General features: G+C 39.7%; 1 protein-coding gene across 2 annotated transcripts in view; it reads left to right on the top strand.

Moving 5' to 3' along the window:
• The first annotated feature begins 1023 nt into the window (after positions 1-1023).
• Positions 1024-26728, top strand: part of ADAMTS20 (ADAM metallopeptidase with thrombospondin type 1 motif 20) — a 189566-nt gene continuing 163861 nt past the window's right edge. For both annotated transcript variants that reach the window (XM_043447169.1, XM_043447168.1), the window contains exons 1-3: positions 1024-1422; positions 2003-2364; positions 21218-21380. In XM_043447169.1, the coding sequence (XP_043303104.1) occupies positions 1332-1422; positions 2003-2364; positions 21218-21380 (616 nt within the window). In that variant the 5' untranslated portion in view covers positions 1024-1331. The remainder of the gene's footprint in view (positions 1423-2002; positions 2365-21217; positions 21381-26728) is intronic.

Here is a 26728-nt window from a genome sequence, read left to right as displayed (position 1 = left end):
TCATATTGGTTATTGAGAGGAGCAATATGGAACCTGCAAATTAAACAGGTGGATTTGGGTAATGAGAAAGGAGTTCTGAAATGATGACACTTTTTGCTGCCACTGAGCTTTATCCAACTTAACAAGCCACACGATGACACAGCTGGATTCAGAGCTACAATAAATGCTGAGGAAGATAACTGTGAATACATGGGGCTATTTGGGTATTTATAAACAAAGGGCATATGAATACTGTGAAACTACCCGCAGAAAGTCTCATAAAAACAATGGCCCACAGAAAGGGGTAGATCCAAATTTTGTGGTGGCTGATATTTACATAATTTGGTGAGGCCCTTTATGAAAATTAGGTACAAAAATGAATACTGAAATGAAAAAAAAAAAATGACGATGACTACCCTAACTTTGGAGACTGCGATCCTTTTTTTTGTTGTTGAATTTCTTTAGGTGATTGTCAGAAATTCTCCCCCAGAAGTGTTTGTAGATTGCACCTTTGCTTTCCACTCTAAACTCTCAATAACTCCTCGGGTGCACAAGAGGCCTTGCAAATGAGGCCTGGCCATTAAGCTTCATTGGTAGCATCCTCTGCCTACGAGATTTTCCCGCTGTAGTTTACTTTATCTTGTTTGAGAAACCTAACATTACCATGATACATAAGTAACAGAAACTTTTCATCTGATGCTTGCCATTTCATTGTAAGAACTAAAACCTCACACACTTATCCCCTATCTGGACCTCGGCCGCGCAACTTGAGTCCTAGGCTTTACGGGTACTGGATGGCGTCCAACTGGGCCTCGGGCGACTCCACCAAGCTGCGCGCCCACAGCGGGAGCCCGCAGGGACCGCACTCCGCGTGCGGCTGGGAGCTGGGGGCGGGCCGCTCGCTGGAGGGCGAGCCCGGGCCGCGCCTCCCGCTGATTGGCCCGGCGCGGCCCCTGGGGGCGGGCTCTCCCCCGCGCTAGCCCGGCCCGGGGTGGCTATCTTGGCACCGTTCCTGCTAGGTCGGCTGGCTTCCTCGCGCTGGGCTGGACTGGTGTGGAGGGCTTCTGAGGGCGGTGCGGGCGCAGGAAGCGAAGCGAGGCTGCGGAGAGCGAGCCAGGGGCTGCGGGGCTGCAGTGAGATGAAGCAGCGGCTCAGGGAGCGAAGACTGGCAGTGTGGCGCGACGGGCCGGCCCGGGGCCGAGGCTGCTGCTCCGCAGGCTGCTGAGACGCCGCGGCGGCCGGCGCGGAGAGCGACGGGCGAGAGGGAGGAGAGGCAGCGGAGCGCTGAGAAGCCGGCGGGACGGCGGGCGGCTCGCGTTGGCCTCCCCGGTCGGGATCCCCCCGGTGGAACCATGCGGGTGGTCAAGTGGCTGACGGGGCTGCTCTACCAGCTCTCGCTGTTCATCACCAGGTCTTGGGAAGTTCACTTCCACCCCAGGCAGGGTAAGGTCACCGCGGGGCGCCTTCAGCAGCGAGGTGGGGCGCGGGCCAGAGGGGGCGGGAGGACGGAGGCGGGGGGAGCGACTCTGTCCTCTGGGGGACCGTAGCCCTGCCGGGGCTCTCGGGACTCCGGGATCCGTCAGCCCGAAGCATCCCCGGAGGTTGCGGCTATGCGGAGTTCCTAGGAATCGCGCGCGCAGGGACCACGTCTCCCTTCGGGGACCACGCGGCGGGGGCGCGTGGGGCAGGATGGCGAGCGCGCCAGCGGGGCACGAGTTGGCGGCCACAGGGAGGAGAAGAGGGACGCGGGAAGGAGGTGGCTGCTGAGGACCCTGAATGTCAGAGTCCCTGCTTGGGGAGGGTGGAGAGAATCGGGGGTGTGGGAAAGCAGGCAGGCACACTCACAGAGCGCACGTGTGTGTGCCCGCGCGCGCTGGCCAGCGTGTGTCCATTTGTCGCGCCCGGCCGGGGATATGGGGACCTGGGGCCTCGGCTCTTTGGAAAGGAAGTCTGGTTGAAGAAGTTCGAGGCTGGGAAGTTGGAAACGGTTGGGGGCTCAATGGCCGTATCGCTGTGATTGCAGAAGCCTTAGTGAGGACACTGGCCTCCTACGAAGTGGTGACCCCCGCGCGGGTCAATGAGTTCGGCGAAGTGTTCCCGCAGAGCCACCACTTCAGCCGGAGGAAGCGCAGCTCGGAGAGTCTGGAGCCCACACCGTTCAGAACCCACTACCGAATCCGCGCCTACGGGCAGCTCTTCCAGCTGAACCTGAGCGCCGACGCGGCCTTCCTGGCTGCGGGATACACCGAGGTGCACTTGGGCACCCCTGCGCACCGGACGGAGGAGCGCAGCGCGGCGCCCCCAGACCTGCGCCACTGCTTCTATCGCGGCCAGGTCAATGCTCGCGAGGACCACACAGCCGTCTTCAGCCTCTGTGGTGGCTTGGTAAGCGCCCCGGGGTCCCTTAGCGTTTTCCTGGGATCCAGTTCAGTAAGCCGGGCATTGGCTTTTCCCGAGTGCGCGGTTGGTGGACCCAAGCTATCAGAGTGCGCCACCAGAGGGGTTAACACCTAGATGAACCCAAGCCAGAGGCCACTCCTTCCTGCAGGGGGAGAAGGATATGGAGGATCAGCCTGTCCCTCCCTGCTGGGCACAACTGACCCTTTTTTGCAAAGCTGTGAGAAAAAGTGTCAGATGCTGAGCTAGTCGGGGAGGCAGGCAGGGCTCTCTGCCCTGACTTGAAGTGCGGTTTCCAGCAGGAGGGCAGGCTCTTTCACTTACACATCCATGCTGGACTCTCTGTTGAGGCCAACTCCCCTGAATTTACTTAAGTATGTTCTTTGAATGAAGAATGATAGGAGAAAAAGAATGAATATAGGGTTTGAAAAGAGTTGTTCCCCACCCCCCCCGACCCCCCGCTAGTGTGGGGATAATCATTAATTTGTGAATTACAGGATAGGGAAAAGGTTGAATCTGTCTGTTTAAAATGTATACTTAAAAATGTAGAGCATCTACAAAGATCTGGTGCCAGCAAATGAGAAATGATTATTAGAATGACAAGAGTAAAAGATGTGGATTTTGTAAAACTCTCATTGCAGAGAGAGGAAATAAAATGAAATATTGGATTCTGTGTTTTATTTGCTTTTCTCCGTCTAAAACAGAGATTCTAAACCTTCTTTTGTTCCCCCCATCAACTTTTTCAGCATTCTAGAGGAAACCCAGAACCTCCTGTCAGCATAATTTTACTGTAAAGTAGCATACATGTTCTTTAATTGGCTTCCTTTTAAATACTAACAATAAGCAAAATGTTATAAGTATTAGCATTTGTGATATCGTAATACTTTCTTCTTTATTAATGCATTAAGTAATATCTATTGGGGAGAAGATTACCTACTTCTATACTTTTGTGGCGGTAAGGAGAATAAATTATCCAGATCGTTTCATATTGCAGTATGTTAGTGTTGAAGTAGCTATTATTTTGGGGCTTCCCTGGTGGCTCAGTGGTAAAGATGCCACCTCCAATACAAGAGACACAGAGGATGAGGGTTCGATCCTTGGGTTGGAAAGATTCCCTGGAGAAGGGCATGGCAACCCACTCCAGTATTCTTGCCTGGAGAACCCATGGACAGAGGAGTCTGGAGAACTATCATCCATGGGGTTACAAAGGGTCAGACACATCTGAAGCAACTGAGCGTGAATGCGCAACTATTATTTTGTTGCTAACAGAGTCACAATGTCTGTAGTTTTACCTGCAGTCATAATTGAAGGAAAGGCTAAGTATCAGAGTTTAGGGGAAATAAAGATGTAACACTTTTCTACCCAAGTTCACAGAACCTTTAGTTGTGAACACTTAATGTTAAAACATACATGAACTTACTTCATGTAAGTTTGTGTTCAAGAAGACACTAATAATTTGGCTACAGGATTCTCTCCAAGTATTCTGGCTTTTGTTCGTCAAAATTTAGAAGAATTTCAGAACATCAACATTATTTACTTTTTGATGAAGTAGAAAATTGATAACAGTTCCCTCTAGGCCAAATGTAATACTTCCTTTCAGGTTAATTGATGTAAGATGTCTTTCTGGGTGTGAGTATTGGTTATTACTAAGTAGATTTGGAATGTCTGTTTGTTCTTTTCCCTGCTATTATCTTAGTGTGTGTATATATATATGATATTACATATATATATCTCAAGATATTTTATATATGTATATAAAATTATTATTTTGATTTATACATACAAGGAATGCCTTCAACAATTTTCTTTCCTTTTCTTTCTATAGATAAATGTAAATTTACCTATATAAATAGATAAATTTCTATTCTCCGGGGATCTTCCCAACTCAGGGATCGAACCCCGGTCTCTCACATTGCAGGTGGATTCTTTACCAGCTGAGCCACAAGGGAAGCCCAAAATAATAGCTAATATCTGCTATAGTACTAATATCATAAGTGAAAAAAATCAAAGAAATGTCACTAATCTCATTAGTGATTCAGACTTATAACTGGTCCTCATCACACTTCTAAAAGATTTTTAGATCCTGGTACCGCTAGTTATTTGCTGTGTTACTGGAAATTTTCTATCTCTGCATGACTGATGTCTTCAACACAGAAAAAGAAAGTGAGATAAAGCTGAGTTATGTAGGTATGAAAAATATGTTTTTAAATGTTAAATCAAATTAAACTCTGATAATATCAATAAGTCTATCAAAAGCAAAGTACATACATAAATTAATAATACAGGATAACTAGACAACTATGTCCAAATTGATGAAATGATAGAAAAGGGTGAACTTCTGTTAAGACTTAAAAACATTTTCAAAAAGGAGATGCTGAAAAATAATTTGAACTACTCCAACATTATGAATCAACATGAGCAGAAACATCATTCCTAATAACGTTTCCCATCTGGACTTTTTTCCATGCCTTAAATACTAAATCAAGAAAACATATTGACCATGGCAGGTTTGTGGTAGTAAATCTATAGGCTTTAGAGTCCGTTTGTTATAACACCAGATTTCTTTTTTTAATCTCAGATTAGTCTTTAGATCCAGATAAAGTTGCATTACCCACAACCTGAACCAGCTGAGTTTCTGCAGATCCACCTTGAGGCAATGCCCAGGTTGTCAGTAATGCTCACCTACAGCCCTGCTCCTGCTCGCTTCCCAACTCATCTCTAACTTTGTATGTGTGCTGCTGTAATGATCTGGCTTTGATCTCTGTCAGTCCGTTAATGGCTAAAGTTGAGATTTACTGAAGGATATTTAGAGCGAGTCTTACTGAGGTTCTCTTTTTGTGGTTGCTCTTTGCTTTTAGTTTTGCTTTTAATCAAGAATTGATGTTGTACTCAATCAAATGCTTTTCCTAAATATCTTGAATGAGTGAGACTTCCTCATTTTTTTTCCCCCACTAATGTTCATTATCTTGAACATTGCTGGATTCAGGCAAATGTTGACCATTGATGAAAATGACCTCATACAGGGCCATAAAGTGCTCTGAGGCCTTTGTATTGCTTGAGAGGAGCGTGGGGAAATCATATTGTCCTCTAGTTCCTCTGGCATCCAATGTCCTTTGTGCCTTGGTCTCTCTGCATTTTTCTGGCACCAGCAGCTATATTCTGAGCCTGAGAACTTATGGCTTTTCTTTGTTCAGTTGGGTTTCACTGACTCATTCCCTCCTGGGTTCTCTCTAGTGCTGTGTATCCCTCTGAGTTCTGGCTGCAACACCTGTTTGATTTCTTGTCTGCCTGATGCAATGTGCAGCCCTCAACACAGGGTCACCTAACTCCTGTGCAGTGCTGTCCCCATGTAAGGTGGTTTGGTGATGTCATCGGTAATCTTCCAGACCCCACTAAGGCTCTGAGACCCTCCAGGACATGGGGACTTGATTCCTTCCCTTGCCAGACTCTGCCATGCCTCTTAGTTCAGTGTGTATGTGAGAGGGCCTTGCAGAGAGAAATCCCTCCCCGAATCCTGTGTAGCACGCTGAAGCACTTATCTTGGCAGTCCCCCTGGACTATCTAACTCACCTTCTGCCTCCAGACCTTAACCCCCCAGTAGAAGAGTTAGCGCACATGCCTCCTTCCAACTGTTCCCTTTGCACCCATCCTTCTTTTCTTCCTGGAATGCCCTAAGTTCCCCTTTCATGTCTCATTCACTTGATTTGTTCCCCTTCCATCTTCTCACTTGAAGTAGCATCTGCTCTTCCTTTCTCTGGTGGCTGCTGAGGAACTTGACTTTTCGAGGAAGGGAATAAAAAACAAATTACTATTTTCCAAACACCTCCGAACATACAACCTTTAAAAAAATTGACACCACAACATAATTATTGATTCCTTTTAGTTGCTAGTGTTGCAACTCAGATATATGAACTAAAGCTTTCTTTTAATTTCTATATAGCTATATTTCCCCTACTTCTGGAAGTCTTAGGTTTTACATGTTTTTCTCTTTCACTAAACTGCTGAACCATAACTTGTATTGTTTAGTTTTCTTAAGTGTTTTGGGCCCAAGAACCAGAAGGGGCTATGAGTCTGCCAGAAATTTTCTTTGTTTCATGTGGGTATAACTTTTGCTTTTCTAACCTTACCTTCCCTGTAATCTTTTTTTCTCATAAGTATAAGGATTTATCACATACTCAAACATCTCTGATTATTTTGATGTTTCTAAAATCTATAGTAGATATGAAAATAGAGACAAATCATAAAGTTATCTATAAGCAATATAATGGCTAATCAAACTCTGTTTTTAGTTCATTGATAAGGTCACAGGCTATATAGTTATCAGGCCTTAATACCCCTAGATTCAACTACAGACTTTTTTTTCATGGTCATATTATCTATCTTCTCATAATGTTGATACACAGTTACCAAAGTAGAGGTCAGTATTCCATAAGATATAATATTTGGGGCATATCCTTGTCAGGATGGCATCTGTAAATTGTACAGAGACGTTCCTGACAACCCCTCTCTTACATTACCTGGTGGGTCCCCTTCTTCCAGAGGCCCTCAGGGACTAACCCGACTGCCTAGACAATTAACTTCACTGTTTCTTGGTGGGATTTGAAGCAATGCAGTCTTTTTGGTTGAAAGAAACAGTTTCCAGATGTCATAAAACCAGACGTTGCATCTGGCTTTTACAGTATTCTCACGGAGTAGCTTGCAGTGTCTGTGTGTACTTTTTTGAAGTTTCTCATGTGAACCATTCTGCAGCATGTCAGACACTAATGCCCTCTGATGACTGATTATTGAGGTGCTCTAGTAACTCCTTGTTCAGACAGGAAATAGCTGCATGGAAACTCTCAATAGTGTCTTTACTGTGTTCTGTCTTCTTGTAAAACTTTTATTTTCTAAAGTTTCTATTTGCTCAGAAGTCATATAGCCTTAGATCATTACACATGCTATTCTGTATTTTTTTGTTGGTAAAATTCACAAGGACCCCTTTTATTTATCCCCATACTCAGTTAAATAAACAACACTAGGGAGAATTTCTTATGGCTCTGCCTTTAACATTGTAGTGTTAGCCTAGGTCCTCAGATGGCAAGGTGGGGTTAACTGGGGAAGTGTCTGTGTTAGAGACAGGGAGAGAGGAGTGGAGTCTGAAACCGGTGAAGAGAGGATGACAGTGTTGGGTAGAAGTACCCCAGGTTGCAGGGAAGTCTAAGCAAGGTTCAGCAAAGCTCCCCCTCAAGACTCTTTGTCCGGCAGAGGAATCCCTTGCCTCCTAAGAGAAAGTTTCCTCGCCATAGCCAGGCCACATTTGGTTACTGACTGAATGGGTGCATGGGAGATATTGCTGGGGCACAAGCATGATGGATTTCAAAGCCTACCGTGGGAGTCCTTAGCTAATTATGCTCAGCCTTCTCGGCCACCACATAGTGACGTCAGGCACACACACACACCCCTCCACTCAATGAAATAGTCTGTTAAATGCTGTTAACAGAGGCGTACAAGAAGTGCTGGGTGAACTTTGAGAAAGGCGCAAGTCAGAGTGTTATGAGACCTAGGCTGTAGGAGGCTTCTCAGCTGGATTTGGAGGGATGACTAAACACTTGGGGATGTGAAAATTCAAGGGCTGCTTGTGGGTCTCAGCTGCTGAAGCACAGAGTGGCTTGTGGAGTAAGGGAGAAAATTAAGGTTAAGTTCAGATTAAGGCTTGGAATGTATTATGAGAGAGTGAGGGCTTGAACTGTGGGTGGTATGTTAGTCCAGTGTGTTAGGAGTGGTCTCCCCTTATGCGCATTGTGCAGGGAGCAGAGGCCCTGAGAAGACCTCCGTTGTGTAAGGACGACCCCTGTGTGGGCAGGGGAGGGGAGCCGCTGGAAGTAATGTGGGTGCAGTGGCGAGAAGCGTGGGTCCCTGTGGGCAGTGCACTTGGAGACCAGTGTTTCTTAGCTGGGGCAGTTCTGTCCCCTAGGGAACATTGGCAGTGTCTGGGGAAACAGCTGGTGTCACAGCTGGGCAGGGGGCAGGGGAAGCTAGTGGCATCCAGTGCATAGAGGCCGGATATGTTGCCAAACATCCCACGATGCCCAGAACAATGAAGCATACCAAAATGTCAATGGTGCTGAAGTTATGCAACCTTGTAGGAGACCTATTAGAATTTTGGACCAGAAGAGCAGTCAAAAAATATGGTTCTAGTGACTCATGACTTAAATGACTGAGTGATCCTATAGCCATTAACCAAGAAAGTCAATACCAGGAGGAGGTGGCAAGAAAGAGATACTTATTCTAGAAACATGTTTAATTTTACCATGGGTTTAATCTTCAGAAGGATTTGAGTTCATATTTACTCTTCTCTTTGTCTAGCATGTCCTTTTCCTAAAACTCCTACTCATTTTACTAGAGCCATCCCGAGCCTTCCTTTCTTTGCCCTGATCTTCTCTTGGAAGAGCTGACCAGGCCTACCTTCATTCCACCACCAGACTTTATAATCATCATATATGGAATTGTGGTTATCTGTCCACATTTCTGTCATTTATAGATTTTAAGTAAGAGAATGATAGTCCTGTTTACTTTAGCATCCAGTATAGCATATATAAATGTTCAGTACTTGAATGAATGATCTAATGCAACTTTTATTTATATGTTCCAGGTAATTTGGTTAATTCTTTTCTGGAATTCAGTGCAAGAAAATTATTTTATCAATTTTAGTTGAAATACTTGGACATATTTAAAAATTTTTTTGTATAGATTGAATCTTTTTCAGATATCCAAGTCAGTGGTGTTCCATTTATTACTTCATTTATATGGCTTGGAGAAGGAAATGGCAAACCACTCTAGTATCCTTGCCTGGAAAATCCCATGGACAGAGGAGCCTGATGGGCTGCAGTCCATGGGGTCACAAAGAGTCGGGCTTGACTGAAAGACTAACACTTATATGGGCTTACACTGCACCTTTGTTACTTGTGGCTTTATTTCTGTTTATCTTGTAACTGCTGTTTCCCATAATATAATGTTAATTAAGCTGTCCATTTCATACTAATATTTAGAGGAAGAAATAGATCATTCTTTTCAAACGATCCTTATCAGCCCTTTCTAATGTACCAGCCACTGTTATATAAGACATACAGTCATGTCCTTATTACAACAGCAGTAAGTCTATTAATTAAAAATATTCATGAGTTACATAAGTGCTTTTTTACCATAGTAACAGAATTGGAAAGGCATACCTAACCTCTTGACTCCCTCAGTCCAAACGTGACACACACCACTTCTATGTACATTTTGTTGATGAAAACTTGTTGCTTGGCTCTGCCTAGATGTCAGGGGCTAGAAAATAGGGGATGGTGCTGTGCCCACGAGGAAGAGAGGAGAGTAGATTCTTGTGATCACCAACACTTTTCACTGTAGGCTGTTTTTCTGTATACCAAGTATATCTTTGCTTTTCTCTTCTTACACTTCAAATGTGTTTATATTGTATATAAGGAGACAAGCCTTCAGGGGCACTGTTTCTGCTCATATGTAGGATCTCTGGGTAATGCACGGTCTTGGCCGTAAAGTTCAGATGTGGCTTCTTGTGGTTTAGCAATTACTGAATTAAAAGGTAAATTATCTGCACTACCCCCAACACAATATACAGCATGACTGTAATTCAAATTTTAACTTCCTGCAGAATGTTGGGGTAATTCTGAGGGTCTGTAGATTATTCTACAATGAAAGTGTCCAGGTCTTCTTTAGTCTAGGCCCATGTATCTTGGACAATGTAATCTCAAAAACCAGGTTGACTTCTGATGGGAAGTCAAGTTTTGATAATTGCTTCAAATTAGTTTCCTATGACAGTTACCAAAACCTAAAAGGCATTTACATTAAATCTGTGAATTCCAAGACTCTTCTATGAAGAGAAGCAAAATACTGAATTCTCATCTTACTGGTAAACCAAATTCCACCTGTATTAAAGAAGTATTGGTAGAATAAACTTACTGTATATTATAATTGTTAGAGAAAAATGTAAAGGGAGACATAACGAGTGATAAAGATGATATTTGCTTAATAATGGAAGAGTACCATATGTCAGAATAATTGTAAAGAAATTGAAAATTTAAAGTGAAACTAGGAAAATATATGCTGTAAATATGACAGATGGTCTGGCAGGTATATGATATGTGTCCTTCTAGCTATTATATGTATAATACATATAAATCTTTGTTAAGTAATACTACTTTATAATGTTTTGATGGTAGATCATGAACATCTTTCCATTATACATCTATGGAGTAGTTCTTAATCATTTCTTATTGTTGTAATTTGTAATTTGTTATAATGACTTTAGGCCTTATGTCTTCACAGATATTTTAGTAAGAGGTTAGGAGAGACTTTTCTGAGGATCACTACCCAGACCCCGCAAGAGTATGGCCATTTCTTTGACAGTTCTCTCCACTTCTAGTGAGTCCACGTGACTTCAAACACATCTTAGTGCCTCCAGGAAAGAGAAATGTTGCAGAATTTCCTCCTTGTTAGTGATGTCACTGGGACACTGTTTATATAGCTGAGTCATTTGACTGCATGAATCTTGGGTAGATGGAACCAGAGTCTGTCTGATATTCTTAATCCTCATGGGTCAGGATGTGGTGAGAGCATTGTCTTTTTCGGTGAGTATCAGCAGTGTTTCCTCTCATGTTCACACTGGAGATCTGTAATTGTCCTGTCGAGTGGGGAATAAAGAATGCCACCAGAAAACTAGCCAATCTGATCACATGGACCACAGACTCATCTAACTCAATGAAACTAGGCCATGCCATGTGGGGCCACCCAGGACGGACGGGTCATGGTGGAGAGGTCTGACAGAATGTGGTCCACTGGAGAAGGGAATGGCAAACCACTTCAGTATTCTTGCCTTGAGAACACCATGAACAGTATGAAAAGGCAAAATGATAGGACACTGAAAGATGAACTCCCCAGGTCGGTAGGTGCCCAATATGCTACTAGAGATCAGTGGAGAAATAACTTCAAAAAGAATGAAAGGATGGAGTCAAAGCAAAAACAACACCCAGTTGTGGATGTGACTGGTCATAGAAGCAAGGTCCATGCTGTGAAGAGCAGTATTGCATAGGAACCTGAAATGTTAGGTCCGTGAATCAAGGCAAATTGGAAGTGGTCAAATAGGAGATGGCAAGAGTGAATGTTGACATTCTAGGAATCACCAAACTAAAATGGACTGGAATGGGTGAATTTAACTCAGATGACCATTATATCTACTACTGTGGGCAGGAATCCCTTAGAAGAAATGGAGTAGCCATCATGGTCAACAAGAGTCCAAAATGTAGTACTTGGATGCAGTCTCAAAAACGACAGAATGAATTCTGTTCGTTTTCAAGGCAAACCATTCAGTATCACAGTAATCTAAGTCTATGCCCCAACCAGTAATGCTGAAGAAGCTGAGGTTGAACAGTTCTATGAAGACCTACAAGACCTTTTAGAACTAATACCCAAAAAAGATGTCCTTTTCATTATAGGGGACTGGAATGCAAAAGTAGGAAGTCAAGAAACACCTGGAGTAACAGGCAAATTTGGCCTTGGAGTACGGAATGAAGCAGGGCAAAGGCTAATAGAGTTTTTCCAAGAGAACGCACTGGTCATAGCAAACACCCTCTTCCAGCAACACAAGAGAAGACTCTACACATGGACATCACGAGATGGTCAACACCAAAATCAGATTGATTACATTCTTTGCAGCCAAAGATGGAGAAGCTCTGTACAGTCAGCAAAAACAAGACTGTGACTCAGATCATGATCTCCTTATTGCCAAATTCAGACTTAAATTGAAGAAAGTAGGGAAAACCATTAAACCATTCAGGTATGACCTAAATCAAATCCCTTATGACTATACAGTGGATGTGAGAAATAGATTTAAGGGACTAGATCTGATAGACAGAGTGCCTGATGAACTATGGACAGAGGTTCCTGACATTGTACAGGAGACAGGAATCAAGACCATCCCCAAGAAAAAGAATTGCCAAAAAGCAAAATGGCTGTCTGAGGAGGCCTTACAAATAGCTATGAAAAGAAGATAAGTGAAAAGCAAAGGGGAAAAGGAAAGATATACCCATTTGAATGCAGAGTTCCAAAGAATAGCAAGGAAAGATAAGAAAGCCTTCTTCAGCAATCAATGCAAAGAAATGGAGGAAAACAATAGAATGGGAAAGAGTAGAGATCTCTTCAAGAAAATTAGAGATACCAAGGGAACATTTCATGCAAAATGGGCTCAATAAAGGACAGAAATGATATGGACCTAACAGAAACAGAAGATATTAAGAGGTGGCAAGAGTACACAGAAGAACTGTACAAAAAAGATATTCATGACCCAGTTAATCGCGATGGTGTGCTCACTCACCTAGAGCCAGACATCCTGGAAAGTGAAGTCAAGTGGGCCTTAGGAAGCATCACTACGAACAAAGCTAGTGGAGGTGATGGAATTCAGGTTGAGCTATTTCAAATCCTAAATGATATGTTGTGAAAGTGCTGCACTCAATATGTCAACAAATTTGGAAAACTCAGCAGTGGCCACAGGACTGGAAAAGGTCAGTTTTCATTCCAATCCCAAAGAAAGGCAATCTCAAAGAATGCTCAAACTATCGCACAATTGCTCTCATCTCACACACTAGTAAAGTAATGCTCAAAATTCTCCAAACCAGGCTTCAGCAATACATGAATCGTGAACTTCCAGATGTTCAAGCTAGTTTTAAAAAAGGCAGAGGAACCAGACATCAAATTGCCAACATCTGCTGGATCATCAAAAAAGCAAGAGAGTTCCAGAAAAGCATCTATTTCTGCTTTATTGTCTATGCCAAAGCCTTTGACTGTGTGGATCACAATAAACTGTGGAAAATTCTTTAAGAGATGGGAGAACCAGACCACCTGACCTGCCTCTTGAGAAACCTGTATGCAGGTCAGGAGACAACAGTTAGAACTGGACATGGAACAACAGACTGGTTCCAAATAGGTAAAGGAGTACGTGAGGCTGTATATTGTCACCCTGCTTATTTAACTTATATGCAGAGTACATCATGAGAAACACTGGGCTGGAAGAAGCACAAGCTGGAATTTAGATTGCCGGGAGAAATATCAATAACCTCAGATATGCAAATGACACCACCCTTATGGCAGAAAGTGAAGAAGAACTAAAAAGCCTCTTGATGAAAGTGAAAGAGGAGAGTGAAAAAGTTGGCTTAAAACTCAACATTCAGGAAACTAAGATCATGGCATCTGGTCCCATCACTTCATGGCAAATAGATGGGGAAACAGGGGAAACTGTGTCAGACTTTATTTTTTTGGGCTCCAAAATCACTGCAGATGGTGACTGCAGCCATAAAATGAAAAGACGCTTACTCCTTGGAAGGAAAGGTATGACCAACCTAGACAGCATTTAAAAATCAGAGACATTACTTTGCCAGCAAAGGTCTGTCTAGTCAAGGGTATGGTTTTTCCAGTAGTCATGTATGGATGTGAGAGTTGGACTATAAAGAAAGCTGATCACTGAAGAATTGATGCTTTTGTACTATGGTGTTGCAGAAGACTCTGAGAGTCCCTCTGACTGCAAGGAGATCCAACCAGTCCATCCTAAAGGAGATTAGTCCTGGGTGTTCATTGGAAGGACTGATGCTGAAGCTGAAACTCCAATACTTTGGCCACCTCATGCGAAGAGTTGACTCATTGGAGAAGACCCTCATGCTGGGAGGGATTGAGGGCAGGAGGAGAAGGGGACGACAGAGGATGAGATAGTTGGATGGCATCTCCCACTCAATGGACGTGAGTTTGGGTGGGCTCTGGGAGTTGGTGATGGACAGGGAGCCATGGCATGCTGTAGTTCATGGGGTCGCAAAGAGTCGGACACAACTGAGTGACTGAACTGAACTGAACTGAACCAGACGAGAGAAGACCCATCTTTTCAAAAACTTTGCAATGAATTTTCTGCTATAGGCTCCTGGGGCCAGTTACATGTTCTTCCTGTCATCTGTTCATTCATTCAGTGTGTGCTTGTGTATAATACACCATTTCCTAGGCGTGATTAGTGGTGTAATAGTGAGGAGCTGTCAGGGGAAAAATTCTTTTGCATTGAACAGAGCACCCTAAAATAAAGATAAATCTCAGAGTTAATCTTTATCATCTTTTATTATATAATACTTATACTTCATTTAGAGTAAAAAAGAGTGGCTGTAACATTTGTGGTTTTAGTGGAGACTTTTCCATCCTGTATCAAATTGACTCACTTTCAAAACAGTTACTGACATTATTTTAACACATACTGCCTTTCTAAGGAAGTTAGGTGCCGGGCCATGTAAGTTTCTTTAGTCGTGTCTGCCTCTTTGCAACCCTATGGCCTTAGCCCTCCAGGCACTTCTGTCCAAGGGGTTCTCCAGGGAGCAATACTGGAGTGGGTTGTCATGCCCTCCTCCAGGGGATCTTCCTGAGACCCAGGGATCAAACCCACGTCTCTTATGTCTCTTGCATTGACAGGTGGTTCTTTACCTCTAGTGCCACCTGGAAAGCCCAGTGACATCATTTTAACACACATTGCCTTTCTAAGGAAGTTAGATAGATAGAATTATTTGTTTGTTTTATAAGTTGTGGAACTGAGGTTTGAGATATGAAGTGGCTTGCCCAAGATTCCATGAGTGCAAAGCGAGGATTCAGACTTCCTTATTACAAATAGGGTCAAAGTGATTTTCATATGACTTGATGATTAAAGATTGAGAAACTAAACATTTTGACTTCATGGTATTAATTACCAGTGATTCCATCCTTAAATAAAAATCCAATTTTTTTTTAATAGTTGGGAGCAATTTGTCACTAAAATTTATTCTCAATATTGGCTCTAATTGTCTTGTTCAATAGTACTTCATTTTGAACTAGTTCTATAGTTGCCAATGTTAATGTGATTAGCTGTAAGTTTTTGGGAAAAGAGTCCAAATGGTTTATATTTTGTGCTTGTTGTTTTTACCCTTTAATAAAATCTGACAGTACGTTATTGTTTGTGGCCGCAGTACATGTGCTTGCCATGTTATTAGAAAAAAATATGTATGAATGAATGTGAAAATAGTGAAATAGAAACATTTTGGAAAAACAATTGTATGATAATCCTCTAAACATAAAAATTTTGGCCTGTGAGAGCAAATTAGAACTTATTGTATAATTACTTACTGCCTTTCAAAACAGTGTGGCAAGTAGCAGATTATTGCTTCAAGAAATTTGGACCCCCCTTGCTCAAGTGAAAGCTAGTTATTCTGCTTTTAATGGTCATCAAAAGGAAGAGTTTGGAATTTGATTGGTATTTCTCATGAACCAAGTTGCAATGACTCTGTACATAGGCAGTTGCTAAAAATACGGCATGCTCTAAATATAATTCTATGAGCCACCTGTTTTATTAAGTCTTCCAATGCCTTACCAGGTTCCTTTCCAAGTTTAAAAAAAAAAAAATTAAGTGCTTCGTTAGGAGCCTTTAGGCAAAGCTCTGATATTTTTATTATTTGTGCAGAAAGTCCTCTGCAGTGGAGTGGTTTATAGGAAAATTGTTGGAAGCAAAATACTTCCTTCACTGATAAATACGGGTAAACCCCTTTGAGGACAATTATTTTTTTCTTGAACTAATACTTTTAAAACATGAAACTTTGTTGAAGAAAAGACGTTTGAGTTGTAAAGTCAGTATTATTATTAGCAGGGTAGTGTTCTAGGGGCTTTCCTAGTGGCTCAGTTGGTAAGGAAACAGCCTGGAATGCAGAAGACAGGGTTCCATCCCTGGATTGGGAGGATTCCCTGGAGAAGGGAATGGCTACCCACTCCAGTATTCTTGCCTGGATAATTCATGGATAGAGGACGCTGGTGGGCTATAGTCCATGGGGTTGCAAAGAGTCAGACATGACTGAGCAACTAACACTTCTACTTTTAGAGTGTTCTAGCATGACTCCAGGAGGTACTAATGGACTTGATACAACCATATTCACCTTTCACATGAGAACGAAAGTTGGACCTGTGTGTGGGTTTATTTGAACATTACCACTAAAGTACCCCACACTAAAATTTTGATCCAAAAGGAATATAAAATAGTTTCCAAGATATAGATATTTTCAGCATTGCTTGAGAAAAATGTGACATTATTCAAAACATTTCTGGGATGAGTAACAAGCCGCCTCATGTCTATTTGTATCTTTTACCAGGATGCTATCACATTTTCCCTCCTCAGCATGCTTTTTAAAATAGGCAGAAAGTGATTTTTCATTATGGGTCCATTTACTCATGTTTCAGAAATAGTCTGTTACTTCTAAGTATAGTTAATTATTTTTCTGAGAAGGCAAAGAATGCTAGAATTCTGATATGTGTTGAAAATAAGTGATTTGTAGTTGTGTTTGAAAAAAAGCACTGGTAGAATGAACGAAATATGCTAGAATATAATATACTAAGAAATAGATGAATTTGTTATATATATACCTATGTATCTTTTCTACTTTATAGAATGTCCATATATCTGATGAAATTTCATTTATATTAAGCCTTTAAAATGTGTATTCCTAATATATTTGCACATTATGTTACCGAGAATGCCTGAACATTTAAATTTTTAACATTGAAAGAAATCATGCTATATCTCAGCCAAGTCCCTAAACTATTGTAACTTAAAAATATTAGAGAAAAAAAAATAAAAGATCAGTAATGTGTATATATGGTGTGGGGAAATCAGGTACATTATCATGTTACAAAAATGTTTATTTCTATAGATATGTGTTGAGTGCCTACTATGTCTCAGGCAATGGTTTAGATTTGGAACTGTAGAAATAGTAAAGACTTGGTTACTTTTGTGTGGTAATAATTATGAATGTAGAGAAGAATTTATGACTGTAATTGCCTGAATCATTTAAATAGCTTTGAGTGACTATTCGGTTAAAATAGTGATTTAAAAATGTTATTAACAATGAAATTTAAAGCAACAATTTCAAAGTTACTATCCCTAAATAATTTAAGGATATTCTAATTAAGAAATGGAAATGAAGCCTCATTCACTAAAACGGTAGTTGTCGTAGCATCCATAATTCCGTGATTCATTTCTGAATTGGCTCTTCCCAGAAATATGCTTTTCTAAGTGGAAATTTGCCAAGTTTTACATGTAGGTAAACGTATATTTGTGTCTTTGGAGGCGCGCCGAGTGCTTTTCACCGTCAAATGTAACGAGTACAGCTGGCTCCTGCCTGTTGAGCTTCTGCTGTGTATCCCCTTGTTTGCAAATCTTCAGCCTCGCTCTTCTCTGCCCCTTGAACCTGCCAAGCTTTTCCCCGTCGCTGGGCCTTTCAGTCACTGTTCTTCTGTGTTCAGTGTTCTCCCAGAGCTTTCCTTGGCTGCCTCCTCATTATTCCAGCCTCAGCCCAGAGTGCCTCCATCCCCACACCCTCTGGGATTCTGTCTCCCTGCCTGATTTTATTTTCTTTATTGCACTTATTACCACCAGGCATACTGCATTTTTTAATCTGGATTTTCCCACATAAGTATGAATTCTTTGAAAGAGATTTTGTCACATTGACCTCGATATGTTTAGTCTCTTGACCTCTGCCTGCTCTTTAAATATTTGTCAGCTGTTTTGCGGGTTTATCAGAATTGGTGTCCGATCACGAACACAGTACACTGTATTAAGGCACAAACTATGGAGCCGGGTTACCTGGGTTCACACCTTGATCCTGTTCCTTATTAGGTGTAAGACCTGGACAAGGTGTTTAACCTCACTGTTCTTCCTTTGTCTCACCTGTTAAGTAGGGATAATAATAACTTGCCTCAGAGTTATTGGTAGGTAGAAATAAATGATGAATGTATATGAATGATATCTGCTGTATATTTCAGAATTAGCTACTGAGACTATAATAAATGCCTGTTCTCTATGATTTAGCCTCACCAAACTAGAGAAAGAGATCTGTTTCCCTCCCCCACTACATCTACAAGACCATTCTCTACATCTGTATGTCCATTCCTTCCCTGCAAATGGCTTCATCAAGACCATTTTTCTAGCTTCTGTACATATGTGTTAATACACTGTATTTGTTTTTCTCTTTCTGACTTCTTTACTGTGCATACCAGGCTCTACGTTAATCCACCTCACTAGAACTGACTCAAATTCACTTCTTTTTATGGCTGAATAATATGCCATTATACATACGTACCACATCTTTTTTATCCATTCATCTGTTGATGGCCTTTTAGGTTGTTTCCATGTCTTGACCATTGTAGATAGTGCTGCTATGAACACTGGGGTACATGTGTCTTTTCTGATTATGTTTTTTTTCAGGTTATATGCTCAGTGGTGGTGTTTCTGGATCATATTTCATTTGTAATTTGGATTGCTTCTTCCATAATACCTTCTCATTGTTTTTTATGTATGTGAATACTATTTAATCTGTATATTCTGTCACTAAATTCATTTAGTTTTTATAGTAGTTTTTCAGTTTTTAGTTGTTAAGGTGTACATTGATGAAGATGACAGTTCTAACTCTTACAATTTTTTGTTTCTAATCTTTTATCTAATTCTGTTATCTAGAACAGGTGATACTGGGCATTCTTGTATTCCTGAGCTAAGTGGGAGTGCCTTAAGTATATCTTTGTTATTCATGATACTGTCTGTGGGCTTTGATAGAATTTATCTTGTTTAGGGAGCATCTGTCTATTTATATTTTATTGACATTTTTAAAATCAAGAATGTTGACTTTTTTCAAAAAGCTTGTGATTTTTTTTCACATTTGTGTAAGTGGCTATGATGAATTAAGATTTCCAATGTTGAACCATAGTTATATTCTTATGATAAACTCCATCTGGTCATTTTCCCATGTTACTGACTTTTGTTTGCTTATATAATTTAGGATTTTTAGCTTGATAGTCATATGTGAGCTTGTCCTATATTTGTTTTGGCTTTTTTTGTAGTTGTTTTGATTTTGTGCTATCTTACTAGGTTTTACCATGTGTTTGCACTATTCATAAAAATAACTAGTGTTTTTTTTCATATTTTGAAACGGTGAAAATAACAGTGGAATTATCTGCTCTTGCTAGGTTTGGTGGGATTCCTCTATGAAATTATCAAGGCCAGGAATTTCTATGATGTAACTCTGATACCTTTTTCTATTGTTTGGTAGTAAAGAGGTTTGTTGGATTTTTACCATTTCTGAAGTCATTTTGGTAAATAATATTTTCCCAGAAAATCATCTCTGTCTTAAATTCTCCCTCTCACTGTCTGTTTTTCTGCTTTCCTTAGGCACTGACGTCATGTAATCTTTCTCTTCCAGCTGCTGTACCGTCACTTCACCGTAATTTAGGTTTTGTTACCTCCCTTCTGGGCTATAGCTTCTACCTTATAAATTCTAGTATTTTAACACACAGTGTCACTAGACTAACTTTTATTGCCTACAGTATTATTCATTCCTTTAATATATATTATCCAAAATGCTATGTGGCAGGCATGTCAGGCATGCAGAGAAGATAGACAAAGCTCTACTCTCATGGACTTATATTTTGGTGGATGGTGTCAGACAAGTAACACCTATAAATAATAATCTATTGGGTGGTAATAAGCATTATGAAGAAAAATAAAACTGGATAGTGGGGATAGACATAGGAGGCTGGGTAACATTTTAATATACAGGGTCGTGAGTGTTGAGCAGGGACCTGAAATAAGTCATAGAGGGAGCCAGCTGGGAAAAGTGCTTGAGGCAGGTTTAGTAAGTCATAGGTCCTGAGCTAGGAGAATACTTGTCATGTTTAAAGAATAGCAAAGACGTCAGGAATGGAGCTCGAGAGTGAGCCAAGGTGGAAGAGCAGAAGATGAAGTCAGAGCTCTTGGTTGTCTGTGTGTTTGGAGGGTGGTGGGAAGGAGTGGGCAGATCGTGCAGGACGTTGTGGACCATGATAAGGAATTTGGATTTTACTGAGTGGTTTGAAAAGTTATAATACTTTTTTTTGTTTTTATTCTTTTTTGAAAGCAACATGATCTCTACTAAAGTCAAATTATTGTGGCTCCTCTGTAGAGATGATAGAGGGCTATTGATTTAGTTCAGGAAGGAGAGAAAGTTAGGTTAGTTCATGGATATAGTGGTAAAATTTGGGAGAAGTGGTTGGATTTCAATTATATCTTGAAGGTTGAGCCATTTGTATTTGCAGATGAATTGAATGTGAGATTTGAGAGAGAGCCATCCTTCATTTTTCTTTAAGGACTTTTGTCTGAAGCAATCTGAATAATACTGTTGCTGTTTGCTGAAAGAGGGAGCATTGAAGAATAGCAGGTTTGGACAGAAAATAAAGTTTGGCTTTGGACATGCTGAGGTTGAGAATGCTACTGTTGATCTAAGTGGAGATGTCAAAAAGCAAGTTGGATATTGCATTCTGGAGTTCAGGAGACAGGTCTTTGTGAAAACTCTTCAATGGCTCTCAGCTTCTCACAAATTTTAAATTGCTAGCATCACACTCAAGATCTTTTATCTGACCCTAGCCTTCCTTTTAAGTCTTGTCTCACACTATTACCTTACATAGACCAAGCCAAACAGGCTTTCTCACTTATAGAATGTGCTAAGCTTTTGGCCATTTTGATGCTGTTGCCTATGCTATTCTTTATAGTTGGAATGCCTGTCATTTCAACTCTGTTTATTGGAATGTTATTCATTCTCTGTGACTTATACATAAGAAGAAGACGTGAGCCAGGAAAGGAAACATTATGTTCAGTTGATGACTTTAGCGAATGAACTCCTGGCTATCTTGTTCTGTGTCCTCATTTTAACCTGTGGGACAGCACACTTTTTCTACTTAGTGACAGAAGAAAATTCATTTTTATTTTCTTTATTTCCAGATGGGAACATTTAAAGCACATGATGGTGAATATTTCTTAGAACCTATAATGAAGGCAGATGGGAGTGAACATGAAGATGATTATAACAAGCCACATCTTATATACAGACAGGAATTAAAGAGGAACTATTTTCTGCAGTCTCACAAGCCTTGTGATGTTTCAGGTAAACTGTGAAGTAAAACTCTTTATGGTAAAATTGCAATATTATTTTTATCTTTTTTAGTTTAGAATTTATGTATTTTCTTTAAATTTTGATGTATGTGATATTTTAAACAAATTTTCTTGACCTGAGGGATCCATTAGAAATTATCTATAGGCAATTTTGTTGTACATTAAGTTTACATTCAAAAAAGTATTCAGTAGAGTTGGTCATTGAAAAACATGAGGGTTACTGATCCCTTGCCCAGTTGAAAATTCATGTATAACTTTGCAGTTAATGCTCCTTATATGCAGCTCCACATCCATGGATTCAACCAATCATAAATTGCATAGTACTGTAGTATGTATTTAGTGAGAAAAACTCACATAAAAGTTGACCTGTGCAATTCTAACCTGTGTTCAGAGTCCACTGTATTTGAGATTTGTAACAAAGAATCAGAAATTTTTTACTTTAATCTGTTAGTGACAGTAGTATGATTTTTCTCAGCAGAATTTAAATGATTGAAAAATCTGAACCTTATTAACAATAACATGTTGCTCAACTTTACATACTTTTAAATTTGTATAAAGGAAATATTTCAGATAGTTTTCTGGGACTTTTTTGCTCAGCATTGTTTCTAAGGGTTATCCATGTTGGTACATGTAGCAGCTGTTCGTTTTCATTGCAGGGTATGTTCACATATCCATCTTCTTGTCAATGAGCTTATGGATTATTTGCAGTTTTTTGCTGCTATAAAAAAATGCTGCTGTGAAAATTCTCATCCTCATCTCCTGTGTTTGAGTCCATCCAGAGTATACACATTGATACTAGAGAATTCCACATTATTTTGCAAAGTGTTTTTTTTAATCAATTTTTATTTCCAACAATATATGAGAGAAGTATATTCCTCTTTTTTTCCTGTAAAATTCAAACTAATGAAGATTATTCATGGTTTAGAATTTAGGAATTGATGGTTTCTAGAAAATGTTGTCTGTTGCTAGTAGAATACTTGTATATTGCACAGAAGTTGTATTAAGAGCTGTGTCCTTATAATATACATGGCTCTTACTCATATCATTTTATGTCACTCTATGAAGAATGGTGAAAAGCACCTGCACTTACCATCAAAGTATAAAATCTAGACAAGAGTGGGATTAGAAGGGATTTATTTGAGATTGTAGGTGTCCGTGAACTATGGTTCCAAACACTGCAATGCCATCTGTTTTGGGATATAATGATATGTAGGCCTTTGAAGGTTTTCCCTGGGAATGCACTTCTTAACCTTTGCTATTATATGAGTGCCATTTTGGAGTGGTTCTCACTGTGTCTAAGGCCGTGTTTTAAATCTATTGACATAATAGATGCCTTTCTTATGCTTTTAATATGAGCATAAGGGTTTCATTTTTATGGCTTCAAAGAAAACACAAATGGGTACAGCTCCACAATAGAATTCTACGGAAGGCAGCTTATGCTTGTTCTGATCCACCATTCACGAGCAGCTTGTTTAATGAATTGTTTAGCTTCTTAAGAAGAAAGCCACCAAGTAGACACTCTGAATGCATAAATGTTTCACATAATGATATGCAGGGTTTTGCATTCACAATCTGTTCATTATCAGAAAGAGAATGGTTCAATAAAAGCCAGGCCCTTTTGTTTAAAAAATTAAAAAAAAAAAAACTTGTACTAAATTAGATTTATTATAAAAACTACAAATAACAAGCAAATAGAAAGCTATGAGTTTTAGTTTTCTTTTAATCACGATATATTTTCCCAAAACATTTATCTACTAAAATGTTAAAGTAGTATCATTCTTCTCAATTCTTAAATTACCTACATTTTTAGGTATAATTAACATACATATTTTTAATCACTAAAAAGGCAATCAATTAATGGCCTAAAGAATTAGCTGCTAATCATCATCCTGTTAGTAAAATGGAGAGTTGTAAATGTCATTAGTAAAATGTTATCAAAGGTTTTTTTCTTCGTCCCCAGTTCACACACTGCTGTTCTGTAATACTTGCAGAATCTTATATATTCTAAAGGTGAACCCTCATTGAGGGGAGTTCTTCAGGTAGGTAGGCCTAAAGCTTTAACTTATGAACTAAAAGAATTAATTGGAAAAGAAAAAGTCATTTTTTCCCATATTTCTATTGATTTAAGTTTATTTAAAATTCTAAAATGCTATAATTCATAGTCGCTTCAGTCTTGATGGATTAAATTGTTTTTTACATCAGATTTCATCATGTGGCCATATGAGTTATGTTTGGTAGCTGAACCTTAGCCATTGTGGATGCCAGGTTCCAGGTAGATATCAGACATATTAGGAGTAAAATCCAGTGGAAATGGCAAAATAAGCTCATAAAACCCATGAGATGAACAGAACAAATAACCACGCAGTAACAAAATTAAAACCCAAGGGGAAGGGAAACCCTGAAAAGATTGATAGGATTGAAAACAACCCTCTGGATTCTGTTAAGTGTGGTTCTGCCATTACTTACTCTTCAAGGCAGATCAGAGCTGGTCTGTGTTCCTTGGGAGGCTGGGTGAGCCTTATTCCCATTCTGCCATCCTGCTCTGTCCTTTTCTTTCTTACCTTTCTTCCCATTTCTCTTCTTGGTTGTTATTGCTTTCCCGTCTTCTAAGTTAAACATTTTTTAAAAGTTCACTTCTTGGCCACCACTTTATGCCACTTCTTATATAGTCTATGTGATTTTCTTTGTATTTCTCCAATTTTTAGCTACTAATTTAAGTGATACAGAACTTAAAATGTGTTCATCTTCAGCTGGTCCTAAGAAGAAATCTCAGGGTTACAACTGCTGCATGCCAGTGTTTTCTTGGATGTCCCAGGGCATCTTAAATTCAATACATCTGAATCCAAAGTTACTCTCTTTCCCATCTCCCTTTTTACCTGCACTCCCAAAAAGAAGCCGGCATGTTTTTGGTGTTCAAATTTCTGTTGAAATTAAGCATATGCTATATGATGCAAACTTAACAAGTATTACTTTTTAAAGTCCTGTTCAGTTAACTAGAAAAGATTGATTTTTATTTGAGTAACAGATTATTTGCCTCAGTCTTCAGGTTTTCTTTTTTGATTCGTTAATCAGCATTCTAAAGTTCATAAAAGTAGTTTATTTGCTTAAGCGGCTATTCTTCATCTTATTGTACTAGCAATGTTCTTATGTTCAATTTCATCCCAAGAAAAGAAAAATCCCAAACTGTGAAATTTGACCAACCTATTAAGATTTTGAGACTGTGAATGCCATGGAATAAATATATATCTATCTTGTTGTTGTTTAGTCACTCAGTCATGTCTGACTTTTTGTGACCTTACGGACTGTAGCCCGCCAGGCTCCTGTGTCCATAGGATTTCCCAGGCAAGAATACTGGAGTGGGTTGCTATTTCCTTCTCCAGGGGATCTTCCCAACCCGGGGATCAAACCTGCGTTTTCTACATTGGCAGGCGGATTCTTTACTGCTGAGCCCCCAGGGAAGCCCATGTATATATATATATATGGATCTATACTTTTCAAAGCACTCCTTATAGTTGTGTGTCACTGTTCCTTAGAGTAATTCTGAGCTGTAGTCATCTTTGGCTCATGCGTGTTTTCTGGGAGGGGAAGACCTAGTGTTGCTGTGACAATTATTTGTTCTATGCATATAGCATTATTTTATTAGCTGACCTATTTTACCAATTGTGTGTTCTGCTTGCTATAATAGTGAAATGTGTATGTATTAAATAATCCATTCCAAAGAGAAGGATCAGTCTGCCATTTTTGATACTTACTCTGTGGTGTCGTTATTATGCCTGTGGCAGTTCCCAGAACTTTGAAGTCCTATTTTATTTTCAAAGTCTTGTATTATCTAGTTTTACTTGTAATGAAGTTAATGATTCCCGTTGGGTGAATTGTGTATTAAATGGGATATGAAGAAGGGAACCCACATGCTGGGAACCAGAGGATATGTTTATCCAGTCTGACAGGTGCATTTTGAAAATATGTATCATGAAACGTCACTGTGATTCTTCATATTTTAACTGTAGTAACAAGTTCTTTTCAGGAAGGACTACCTGAAGACTACCCACTCTTCAAAATTTAGCAGTTTTTAAAAATCTTCCTTCCTCTGTATTGGGATGATATATTTCATACTCTGTCTTTAAACTGGAGAATGTTTCGCTGGTAGGAATAATGATCCATTCTTCTAGTTTTGAAGCATAGTCTTTTTCTTGATGTTGTCTTTGTACTAACTTGGGAATTGATGGGGAGAATTGTGCTTCTCGAGGTATAGAAGAAACGATCATAATTATAACCCCTAATTGAAGAGTAAACTACACCTGTGTCTTAAATATAATAGTGCCAAACCACTTCTTATGTTTCTGTTGAATATTTGCTTATCTCTTGCTGTAAAATTGCAGCTTTTTTTGTTGCTAGGCATTCTGATGTCAACTTGTTCTGGTTCATGTGTTCATCAAATCTCTGTTGAGGTGAGACTGAAATTCTTAATCCTTCTTTGAAATGCACTGTACATCTGTGTTTCTCTTCCACCTCCATTAAGAACTTTCTGTCTTTGTTTTAGATTGGTACACTTCCTGTTTTGAAATTTCTTTTGTAGTGTTCTTAGTCACTTTGCAACTTGGTTAAGTTTCTATGTGTTTTAACTTGACGGTAATATAAGCCTCACCGTTAGAATTGAATACATCTCCATTTACCCTTTATTGTAGCAGTACTTGTTCTTCAGTGCCCTGTCTCCACCATATATTTCCTTTGGCTTCTTTCATACTCTTAGCTACTTGTTCTTTAAAGAAATTTCTCCTTAATGTTTTCTCTGCAGTGAGCGGTGTCTCCTCAAATTTTTATAAAATCCCTTTGCTCTAAATGTAAGTTTATTTAGATATTTAAGATGCTCTTCACTTATAGAGATAAAAATGTGAATGGGATTATTAGTTTTTAGCTCTTTTACTAACTGTATCTTAGTATAGTTTCTTACTCTACTAAAAGTTACTATTCATTTTAATTGTAATTAGCATCTTACTTATTCTCCTATGGTTAATGTACCTGCTCATGATTTTGTCAGATTAAGATCATGGACTTTTGAATTTCTGGCTCTGTAACATCTCACGATTTAGGGGTTGCTCTGTTTATTCTGCACATAGTTAACACTATCTTGTTTTAAAATTTCTTATGTGCTCTGTTATCCTATATCTCAGTTTTAAGATTCTTTGTTTCTGCTCCTTAAACCAAAAGAGTATATTTTATTTCATTTTTTATATTCTTCACAGCAACTAATACTATGTTATGCTTATAATACATGCTGTGTAAATAGTTGAGAAATTGTTAGTACTAAAATAACTGTACTGCTTACAGGTAGGTATGGAA

This window comes from Cervus canadensis, chromosome 25 (genome assembly GCF_019320065.1).
Source record: "Cervus canadensis isolate Bull #8, Minnesota chromosome 25, ASM1932006v1, whole genome shotgun sequence".
In the NCBI taxonomy this organism is placed as follows: Eukaryota; Metazoa; Chordata; class Mammalia; order Artiodactyla; family Cervidae; genus Cervus; species Cervus canadensis.
This window is presented reverse-complemented; position numbering and strand designations above follow the sequence as displayed.